Here is an 11830-nt window from a genome sequence, read left to right on the forward strand (position 1 = left end):
CTGTTGCGGTTGCTGTTGCTGTTGCTGAAATTGTACACCTTCTTGTCCTTTATAGCGTTTATCGTCTTGAAGACGATGAGTTTGTACTTGAGCTGTACTTTCAGCGTCAGCCACTAGTTTTGCAAGACGACGTCGCTCTTTTTTCAATTGGGTTTTTGATAAATTTGATGCTGGAGGCGGTACAGTATGTAATTGTTCAGAAACTTGATTTTGATGCACTGCTTGTACGGTAGGTACTGCCACGGTGGGAATCGGTGTTAATGGCAAAGAAGTATTTCCAGTTTGCACTAGTTGACCATTTATGAACGTGTACAGCAGCTTGTCTTTATCTGGCGAACTACCTTTCGCCGTGACAGTGACCTGCGGTTCAGGAACATTTGGCAAATTGACGCGTCGAATTGTCACTATACGCTTTGAGGGATCTGTATTATTATTGCAGGAAGTATTTGCAGTCATAGCAGCTACCACATCCGGAGTTAATTGTTGATTATGCGGAGGTGCATAACACATAGGTGCACCTCTCATTAAATCGTAAGGACTCGAGGTTGGTATGCTTGTTCCGGGATAATCCAAATTATAGGGAAAATGATTGGCATGAGCATAGGGCATTGCGTATCCTTCAGGAACTACATTCATATTATTGATCGATGCAATGGAAGTAGAAGTTGTGGCTTTAACCTCTCGCTCGCGTTCACCATCGGTTGTCAAAAATTTCGTCTTTGTTTTAGTTTCGCATTGACTTTCTAGCTCCTTCACTTTTTCCATTTGCTGCTCTTTAGTGGGTAAATAGGAAAATTTAAATTCCGTATTTGTTTGTTTAACAGTGGCTATAAGCTCCAATATGGCAGTTTCAACCTTGGCTTTGGCGCGTTGCAAATTTTTAATATTCGTTTCCAGTTCACTGATTTTCTTTTTATCGCGTTTTTTACTTCCTTTCAATATTTTCAAATAATGTTTTTCGCTAAATTCCTTAAAGTAGATATTATAAAACTGACCACGTAAGTCCTGCAATTCGGCAATACGTTTTTCTTCTTCTTTTCGTTGTTTCTGTTTGGCCTTTTTTGCCGCCTTCTTAGGATTTGTTGTTTGCGGTTGCGATTTCTTGCTACTGCCCGTTTTATTTGCAGAACCCTCAATAAAGCTTAGCGTTTCTTTTATCCATTTTTGTTCGTTTACAGGTTCTTTAGAGTAATTATCGATCAGTTCGCAAATTTCACTCACAAAGTCTAAGTTATTGGGGCTCTTTACCTGGGCGGTTGACGCTTGTGAGATCATCTTTGGATTAGTTTTTGAACACCCATTAATCATCAATTGGTGTTGCTGTGAAGCCGAAATTTCTTGTGTAGTGAAATTGCTTAACAATATTTTCTTTTGTGAATTTTCTAAATAAGGTTGTTGGGTTGATTGTTGCTGATTTTTGCTAGTTTCTTTACTTGATTTTGTATGCAAATGATTTAAGCGTTTGCATAAACTGTTTAAGCATTCCAAACTGTTGTTTCCTTTATTGCAGTCAGTTTCTAATTTTTTCAGTTGATCGCAATTTGTGATCGGTGTATTGGTAATCAAGGGATGACTTAATTTTAAAGTTGGCGGTGCCTGTGGCTGCGGCTGTTTTACATTGCTTGGGTTGATTGTCCCATGCGGTTGAACTTGTGATTCTACCGGTAAGGTGGATGTTGTTATATTACATTTATTATTCTTACGATCATTCACTATTTGAGATAATTTTTTACGCAATCTATCCCGAGTTTCGTTCATTCGCGCGTGGTTACAATCCTAAACAAAAAAAAATTTGTATTAATTTTTATTAATTATATATAAAATTATGGATCTTTGTTACCTTCCTTAGGCGTTTTTTGTTAGCATGATTCTCTTTGCAATGGTCACCTAAGTCATTGTGATCAAAACAACCTGCAATCAAAAATAATTACAAAATTACATTCACGAAAATTTTACAAAACTTGATTTTTTTTTTTTTTTTTTTGGATAAGCATTTTCCATTTAATTATTTTTTTATGCAAAAATTACATTTTTTAAATTTTTCTTTACACATTTTTTTCGGTTGACAATCCACACTATCCGACACGTTAGACGCATGTGATGGTTGGATTTCAGTAGTGGGTGTGATCACAGAGGTGCTGGCATTTCCAGCAGGCGGTAAATTTCTGCAATAAATGTTCAGTATACATCTCCTTGTTTTTTCGTTGATACATTGTTTTTAAATTATTACTCACTCATTTAACTCATTTGTGTTTAAAATATCGTTTAGTTTTTTATCCATTTCTGCGCTGTCTGCTGCTTCCACGCACGAACCGTTTATTCTGAAAAGTTATGTAAGTATTCATAAGTTTAATTCTTATATTCTGGTTCCAATTTATTCATTTCATTCAATTGTAAGAAGAGGTTATGGCTATTTAGGAAACACATGACTTTTCGAAAATATGATAAAAATTTGTACGGATGTGCCATTTTCAAGGTATTGATAAAATGGTTGCTGAAAACTTGGTATTGTGCAGTCAATAGCCTTCGCTATATTGCTTCTGATTTGACTTTACCAAGCTTCCAAAGTAGTTTATATATATACAGAAGTAGTTCTGAGCAGTGCAGAACCTACAAGGGTCGCAACAGAATCTTAGACGATCATGGGCGTGCGTAAGTTAAATTTTATCATGAGCCCAATCTCTGAAGGTCGTCTTTGAATTCGAAAATCTCGTTTGTGTATGTCCGACACTACGTAGTAACACACACTGTGTGATAAATCTGACCATATCTCGTATCATGATTGGCAATGAGAATGTAATTGAATCTTAATCGCGTGAAGCTTTTGTGTTTATGTTCCTACTTGATTTGTGTCTCGCTAATAAATCATAACTTCTTAGAAAATGCAATTCTCAGCCACCACATTCTATACAAAAGGCAAACTTACTTTGATTCAATGTCATTGTCATAAGGCGATAAACTGGAATAAGAAAGATAAAACATATATTTGCTTGCTAATCATTTATAGATTGCGATTTATGGTACCTTTTGATTTTATTCAGAAATTCGATAAACTTCGTATCGTCCTTATTTCCCTTTAAGCTCTCGACATTAACTCGTATGTCATTATTATATAGCTCTAAGCACTGTAAATTAAGCGGTATTTTCTTAATATTATCCAAGCAAGGGAAATAGCTGGCATATATGGAAATCACATAAATCCAGTAGATTTTCACTACATAATCATGAACATCCATGACATCAAATCGATTATTTGAGGCAATCATTTTCCGATTATAAAACATTATATTCGGCAAAATTGAACGTAGTTCTTCGCGGGTCATCGACAATGGTTGATAAAAGCGTATAAGTTCTCGAGATAAATCCAATGATATTTCATTGTTTAATATTTTCCGAGCTAGCTGGCATTGCGCTAATTTGCAATTAATGCAAAATTTGGCTTCCTCTACAATCTCATAAGGATAACGTTTGCGATCTAATATATAAATAATTTATTATTATAATTTATTATCTAAAATGCTTTTCACTTACTATTTAAATGGCTAAAGACAGCCCATGCGATATGATAAGTATTAAAAGAGGGCGTTAATGATGAGGGCTGACATACATCAATCTTGTTATCAGAAGGTGTTTTGTCGTCACAAGGAATGGCATCAACTTCTCGAGTAACTTCGCTAAAGGCAGTATTTTTCGGTTTACTTTCAATATTATTGGTCTTAACGGAGGATAGAAAATCATCGTTGGTGCAAATGTTCAAAATTTTCGATTCGTAGAAATTCACCTCTTTTTCTCCAAGAACATTTTGTGCCGAACATTTATGGCAAAAGCCATCAGCATCTTTTCTGGGAGGTAAAGGTCCACCAGCTATTGAGCATGTTATACATTTGCAACCTCTGAAACAATCAAAAGTAAATTGCAATTAGCTAAACATTATTGTAAAGATACATACTCAGAATGATATTCCAGCAAAAGATTGCATTTTTTGCACTTATCTTCAACAACTAACGTGTTCGGTGGCTCAAAGAAACCTTTTGGCCATTTTGTTTTAGCATACGTCATAATTCTGTGCCAAACAAGGCGACGATTCTTTAAGGAAGCAAAATTATAAAAATCGCTTTCACCGGCACTGTCCTGAAGAGCGAACGCAATTGAATCCTGCATAACGGTGTCAAATATTTGAAAGACATCCATAGAATTTTTGCGTCGTTCACGTTCCAAATCGGTTAAATTGAATTTGTTCAATTCAATCCACACATCAGTCCAACGTTTATCCACATAATTCATAGTATCATCAAAATGTATATAACGTTTAATGAGAGCAGCATGACGTGATGTCAATTCTTCGTCTTTAAGCTAAAATAAAAAAAAAATTATATGCGTTAAAGATTTTTTTTTTATTTTTTTTTTTTAAGAAAAAAGAAAAATATATTTATTCACCGTTATTATGCAAGCTAACATAGTGTCGGTTAAATTCAAATAAACATGTTGCTGATAAAGACGCTGACACAACAATTTCCACGTTAAAGTAAATTTACGTAGAAAGGCGTTTTCGAAAGCAAATAAGCAAGTTGCTACCTTTTCCGATATGCGCATTATTTCGTCATAGCCATTCAGGATATCTAAGCAGTAGTGGATTAATGAAAATAAATCAAAGAAATATTAAATGAAAATAATTTATGTTTTTTGAATAATTTACTTACACGTAAGCATTTCTTCCGCTGGTATTTTATTCTGATCGGGGTCAACAATTTCGAGAAAACCCTCAGCATATGCTTTAACTATGCACTCTACATGAAATGCTAATATTTTTAGTAGCAACAAAGGATTATTAACCATTAAACTAAAATAATAAATAAAACATATATATGCATATATATATAGAAGTGGGAAGAAGAACATTTAAAAGAAGTCTATTAAGATGCAATTACATTGAACTAAATAAAACAAAAACCATATTATCCGATAAATATTCATCATGTATAAAGTCCATATGTTCAGCCATTTCCCGATAATAAAAGCCAGTTGTAATCCAATAAATTTTCTTATTACTATTAAATAATTTTTCAAATTTATTGTAGGCGGTAATGTTTCTAAAAATATTAAATAAAAAAAAAGATTATTATAAGCATTTCTTTACAAGAACAAAACGAAGTATTTCTTACTTGAGCATAGGTCCGTAAGCCTTTATTAAGACATCAAGTAACATTACTACCATATGAGCAGCTCTAAAATGATCTGCCATTATACGGAAGACCAATTCACGATACTCTTCACAACTTTTGCACGAACAAAATGTGAAAAACTCGTTGGCGGGGTGCGTCACAATAATATTCGATACATCCTGAAATGTTGTAATAAAAGTTCGTAAAATTGAAATTGCATTTTGATATAATATATATGGGGAAATATTTGATTGTAAATTAAAGTAAAAATTTATACCTTATATTTGGAATTATATATTTTTGTAATTTCGGATAAACTGAAGATAGAATTTAAAATCAAAAATCAATGTTCAGGTGTTCTTTCTAAAAAAATGATCACGTTTTCGACAAAGAAGAAGAAAAAGATAGCTCTTTTAAGGCTCTTTTTCTAAAGTGTTGAAAAGACTGAGTCGAAATAAAAATTAATTCTTCCAGATAAGTCTTCCAAGTGTTGGTAGCGTTTCAGTGTACGAGTAGACAGACCGACATACATACATATACTCTTTGAAAACTTTTCCAATCGCATTTCTATATTCTCGGCGAAAACTGAAGCAACGATCAACAATTTCGCTCCGTTAATGTCAAAAAAATCTTTTCAACATCCAAGGAGATAACATATAGCTGTTGACTATTGAACATTATATGCAAACCTTGAAAACCGCTGCAAAACAGAATCTCTCTTAATATTACATTATAAACACATATCAATGGTAGATAAGTAATTAAATTTACGTCAAATCACTCTTCTTACCAAAAAAGGACTTAGATGACAATTCTTTTTATCCTCTTCACTGAGCGCAGCAAACGCTCTTATACGTTGCTTATCAATTTCTACATTTATAACATTATCTTCGCGGCGACTTAACTCAGATAGGGATATAATATCTTTAATAACCAATTGCAACAACAGTTGAGGAGCTAGTGGATCGAAGTCTTTTATAGCCAGAATTTTGGATAGGGCAACAATTGGATTACAATCATCTATGACGGAAATTGACGATTTGCCAAAAAGGTTTGCAAAACGTAAACTCAATTTCTCCGAATCTAAAGAAGTATCGCTGGATGCACTACTAGTAGGTGATAGGCCGGTTGCCCCAACAGTTACTTGCGCATCCTTAGTGCCTAAAGCTTCAATTATATCATAGCCATATGCGGAAATATCAATATCATCAGACATTTTTTGACATAAGTCAACTTTATCCTTTTCAATGTTCCGTTTATTACATAAAGATGGTTTGCTTTTGGCAGCAGCGGCGCAAGATAATCCACTTTCGCTGTTTGGTCTATCTTCATTTTCTTTTCCGTCGACCGCTTCTAAAGCAATTTGGGCTTCTTTCAGTAATGCCGCCTTCATGGCTTGCCAATCGAAAGCCTTATTATTACGCGTTGGGAAATTACTTTTCAATTGTACACTAATTTTTTCCGTTGGTACTGAATCTTCCTCAGTGTCCGAAGATACTGAAGAACTTTGTTGATGTTCAGCTCCCAATTCCTTTAAAGCGGAATTCATAGACATTACCCACTTGGATCTAATTAGGCGAACATCGAATTTTTTGCTTTTCTTTGCATCCATCTTTCCGAAGGCACCAGCAGTTAATCAATTTGTTAACTTTGTTTCGTTACCAGCAAACTCGCAATGTTCTCAATACACAGCATGAATGTTGAAAGCAATCTCACAACAAGTTGGATGTTCAAACAAAAGCTATATTTGGTTTGGGATTGCGAGATCCTTTTGTCTTTGATTTTCTTTTTTCCTTTTTTTTTTATTTTTCTTGAGATCACTTTAAAATAGACTGCTCAGTTTTTACCTCCTTCTATTTCCTTTGCTAATTTGTATCCATGTACATATATATTATCGCGTTTTCACACTTTGCTTTATGAAATCAATTCGTTGCAAATTATATATTCTTTTTTTTACTTTTTTTTTCCTTTTTTTTTTTTTAACTATTGAACAGTATCTCTATTTGCAACGGAAACACAATTGATTGATTAACTTCTTTTTTTTGTTTCAATTTTCAAACGTACAAGAGCATTAATATTTGAAGTATATAAATTTATTTGATTTAAAAAATAGTAATTGCACAATTCTCTTATGTTTTTGTACACAAAAGCACAATTATTGGACAAGATTTTTCGTCTCAATAAGAATATATGCACTTGATTTCTTGGATTTTTCTCATGTGCAAACTTTTGCATTCAATACGATGGTATATTAAAACTTGTAGAAACATTTGTAACTTAAAGTTAAGAACAGATTCACGGACGTACTTTTTTTCAATGAAAAATCTTAAAAGTATCTTTGATCTAGCTATTTAACTATTTAAATAATCGGAAAGCAGTCGAGGTTTCTCTCACCATACATGTATTTTTTATTCATTAAAAACATTTGAAAGGTATTAAAGATTCGATTCAAAACTATTCTAACACTTTCTCTTGTTTATCTCTATTGTATTTTATTTACAATTCTTTCTCGCTTTTAGGGATTTCTCCCCATTCTCGGCATATGATTATAATGCCAAAATAATAAAATTCTTAGATTTCATTATTTAGGGTTCAATCAATGCACTATAAATATGTAAAAGATGCTTTCTTAAAACTATTTATTTAATATTTAATTTGGGACGACGAAAAGCATTCGGAGCATTTTTGCAGTTATTTACAGTGACAAGCATGCTTGCTTTTAATGCATTATTATTTCAAAATAATTTTTAAACTTTTATCGTCCCTTCTTTTACAATTACGGCTAACGTAAACAAAAAACAGCTGAGATAATAATTCAAGATAATTCAGCGGGTGCAATTAAAATAACTCAGCACAATTCAGCATTTGGCGTCAAAACAAATCAACAAGTGTCATCATTACTTTAATCGCGACGAAATGGAATAAGAGAATTCAACATCAAATTAAAAAATATATAAATTTATATCATCCGATCGAACATCTGTAACCACAAAATGGATCAGGACCACGCTACGACAATTTAACCCTGTCTTTGGTTATATATATGGTTTGGTAGCCGTTTTAAAGCTATATATATTTGCCTTGGATATTAGCTGGCCTTGAATTAATCTTTCACGGTTAAGCTGAAGTAATATCGTAGTAATATCGTATGGTTGTCATCCCGGTGTCAATTCATTTTTCTTTAAATTAAAAAAAAGAGTAATGCCTTTCCTTTACCAATGCTGCAGAATTTTTACACTCTATACCACTTGTGCAGCATGTGTTAAGTTTGAGTGGATATATGTAACAGGCACAAAGGCTTAAGATAGACTCACTATTTATTATACCGATCGCTTCAAAATCATAATCTAAATTGATGTAGGCCTGTCCGGCTGTCTGTCTATGCAAGTTTGTGTTCAAATAGCAATTTTTGAAATATTTTGAATAAATTTGGTACAATAACATGTTTTGATCGAAGAACGAACTTTATTGAAAATGGCTCGAATCGGTCCACTTTTTCGACAACTCCCCTATAACGCCCTATTCTGAAAATTAGTTATATGGGAAAAAATTTCAATTTTCACCACTTGTCAGCAAAAGTGGACCGGCTGTGGCTTTTTTTGAATCCCTTCTCATATAACGAAAACTGATGTTCTTACAACAAAAAGCTATAATTTTCGATGCTTCATAATTGAATTAAATCACAATAATAATTTAACATAAAAAACCTAACTGTGCCAAATTTGGAACATCTCGACCTATTTTTTTGATACTATTCTATATAAGCATTTCTTGAAACTTGATCCTTTATGGGGCAGAAAAATCTAAATTTTTATTTAAATCTAAACGTTATGCAAAAAATTAATCCATAATAGCAACTTGGCATAAAAAATGATATAAAAAGTACCCCAATTTTTGAACCTCTTGGACACAACCATTCTAACGGAAAGCAAAACTTTATTTGCAAACAGGTTTAATTTTTGATGTACAGTTAGACGGTATTAGGTTCTTAACAAAACGGTACAATTTTTGTGTTCTACGGCATGCCATAAACTTTTCCATACATTTGAAACATTCTATTGCTTTCGCATTCGCAGCAGAATCGCATTTAAATATACATTGCTTCTTTTATTTGTTTTAGTTTCGTTTTTTCGTTATTTTTAGCATAAATTTTCGTCGTCTCAGTGTACATGATCTTGAAGGCAGATGAGGCAGGCTGGAGCTCTAATCTAAAGACAGGGCTTGCTTGCAAACGAATTACCAAACAAATTTATTTATTTTTGCCTTGTATTTTATTAAAAAGAAGTATTGTTTTATTATTATTACTTTTTTGATAATAATATCCTATTTTATGACATAAATATAAATAAATATATCTACTAAAATAAAAACTTAAATTAGAAAACAAAATGAATAAAGATTTCTTTTCTATTTTCGATAAAAACTTCATGTTTGACATGATCGTTCTAAAGACCTGGTGAGTATATTGATGGATCCTTATCAAACCAATTCCATTTCTTATAATCCAGTTTAGAAAACAAGGTTTAAGTGCTTGTATTATGTCTCGCCAGAAATTGTCGACTATTGCACCGTCTTCAACATCATCTAATTGACGAAGTTGTGATATCTGCAATAAAGTTTCAAAAATTACAAGTCAGCGAGTAGTAAAGTATACATTTCATAACAAACCATTCTTATAAGACAACTACGGAGTCAAGATTGAATATCCACATCACAGTCTTCGAATGCATTGATACTGTTAAGAAATTAAAAAAAAAAAAATTGTTATATAATAGTATTAATAAGAAGATTTTTAAAAAACTTTAAGTGGTTCAGAAATGATTTTTACAATAAATTAAATTTATTAACATTAAAATTTTTGCTTTATTTAATGTAAAGAGCAGAATATAAAAACTAGCTTTACCTCTTAATTTAATTTATAATATTAAGATCTTGCACGGCTTCTATTCCCAAGTAATGTTGACCAGAATTGATTGGTTCGTCTACCTGCGTGTTGACGGTTGAAAAATACAAGAATTGCCAAAGTGCCAGTGCCACAGCTACCAATTGTAGTCAAAATTTCTAAAACTGGATGGAATTCGATATAATGAGCTGGAAGCCAAAAGAAGGATTAAAAATAATCTAACAAATTCTAACAAAAACAAAAATTTTTTCAATTTAGTAATTATTCCATTTAAAACAATGTTACCTGTTACATATTCGGCATAAACCGAAAATTTCAATTTCTACGATTTGTGACGATGTTACCTCTTACGTTTTTCGCCAAAAACCAAAAGTGTCACTTTTTTCGATTTAGGACGATGTCACCCCTTACGTTTTTCGTTAAATCCCAAAAGTTTCATTTTTTTCGATTTAGGACGATGTTACCCCTTACGTTTTTCGCCGAAAACCAAAAATTTCATTTTTTTCGATTTAGGACGATGTTACCCCTTACGTTTTTGGCAAAAAATGGAAATTTCATTTTTTTTCGATTTAGGACGATGTTACCCCTTACGTTTTTCGCCAAAAACCAAAACTTTCATTTTTTTCGATTTAGGACGATGTTACCCCTTACGTTTTTGTCGAAAAATGAAAATTTCATTTTTTTTCGATTTAGGATGATGTTACCCCTTACGTTTTTCGCCAAAAACCAAAAGTTTCATTTTTTTCGATTTAGGACGATGTTACTGCTTACGTTTTTCGCCAAAAACCAAAACTTTCATTTTTTTCGACTTAGGACGATGTTACCCCTTACGTTTTGGCAAAAAATGGAAATTTCATTTTTTTTCGATTTAGGACGACGTTACCCCTTACGTTTTTGGAAAAAAATGGAAATTTCATTTTTTTGATTTAGGACGATGTTACCCCTTACGTTTTTCGCCAAAAACCAAAAGTTTCATTTTTTTCGATTTAGGATGATGTTACCCCTTACGTTTTTCGCCAAAAACCAAAAGTTTCATTTTTTTCGATTTAGGACGATGTTACTGCTTACGTTTTTCGCCAAAAACCAAAACTTTCATTTTTTTCGATTTAGGACGATGTTACCCCTTACGTTTTTGGCAAAAAATGGAAGTTTCTTTTTTTTTTCGATTTAGAACGATGTTACCCCTTACGTTTTTTGCCAAAAACCAAAAGTTTCATTTTTTTCGATTTAGGACGATGTTACCTCTTACGCTTTTGGCAAAAAATGGGAATTTAATTTTTTTTCGATTTAGGACGATGTTACCCCTTACGTTTTTTGCCAAAAACCAAAAGTTTCATTTTTTTCGACTTAGGACGATATTACCCCTTAGGTTTTTGTCGAAAAATGAAAATTTCAGTTTTTTCGACTTAGGACGATGTTACCCTTTACGTTTTTCGCCAAAACCCAAAAGTTTCATTTTTTTCGACTTACGACGATGTCACCCCTTACGTTTTTCGCCAAAAACCAAAAGTTTCATTTTTTTCGACTTAGGACGATGTTACCCCTTATGTTTTTTATTAAAAACCAAAAGTTGGATTTTTTTCGATTTAGGACGATGTTACCCCTTACGTTTTTCGCCAAAAACCAAAAGTTTCATTTTTTTCGATTTAGGAGGATGTTACCCCTTACGTTTTTCGCCAAAAACCAAAAATTTAATTTTTTTTCGATTTAGGACGATGTTACCCCTTACGTTTTTCGCCAAAAACCAAAAGTTTCATTTTTTTCG

At 32.7% G+C, this 11830-nt stretch overlaps 1 protein-coding gene across 1 annotated transcript in view; it reads right to left on the bottom strand.

The window, feature by feature from the left end:
* LOC119638434 overlaps positions 1 to 7371 on the bottom strand; it is a 12577-nt gene extending 5206 nt beyond the window's left edge. The window contains exons 1-13 of the mRNA XM_038035207.1: positions 5953 to 7371; positions 5163 to 5341; positions 4929 to 5090; positions 4701 to 4840; positions 4438 to 4619; positions 3950 to 4353; positions 3532 to 3893; positions 3025 to 3475; positions 2927 to 2959; positions 2235 to 2321; positions 2029 to 2165; positions 1841 to 1911; positions 1 to 1776 (exon numbers count right to left, since the gene is read on the bottom strand). Of these exons, the coding sequence (XP_037891135.1) occupies positions 1 to 1776; positions 1841 to 1911; positions 2029 to 2165; positions 2235 to 2321; positions 2927 to 2959; positions 3025 to 3475; positions 3532 to 3893; positions 3950 to 4353; positions 4438 to 4619; positions 4701 to 4840; positions 4929 to 5090; positions 5163 to 5341; positions 5953 to 6774 (4806 nt within the window). The 5' untranslated portion in view covers positions 6775 to 7371. The remainder of the gene's footprint in view (positions 1777 to 1840; positions 1912 to 2028; positions 2166 to 2234; positions 2322 to 2926; positions 2960 to 3024; positions 3476 to 3531; positions 3894 to 3949; positions 4354 to 4437; positions 4620 to 4700; positions 4841 to 4928; positions 5091 to 5162; positions 5342 to 5952) is intronic.
* Between the last annotated feature and the right edge of the window lie 4459 nt (positions 7372 to 11830).

This window comes from Glossina fuscipes, unplaced genomic scaffold, assembly GCF_014805625.2.
Source record: "Glossina fuscipes isolate IAEA_lab_2018 unplaced genomic scaffold, Yale_Gfus_2 89, whole genome shotgun sequence".
Taxonomy (NCBI): Eukaryota; Metazoa; Arthropoda; class Insecta; order Diptera; family Glossinidae; genus Glossina; species Glossina fuscipes.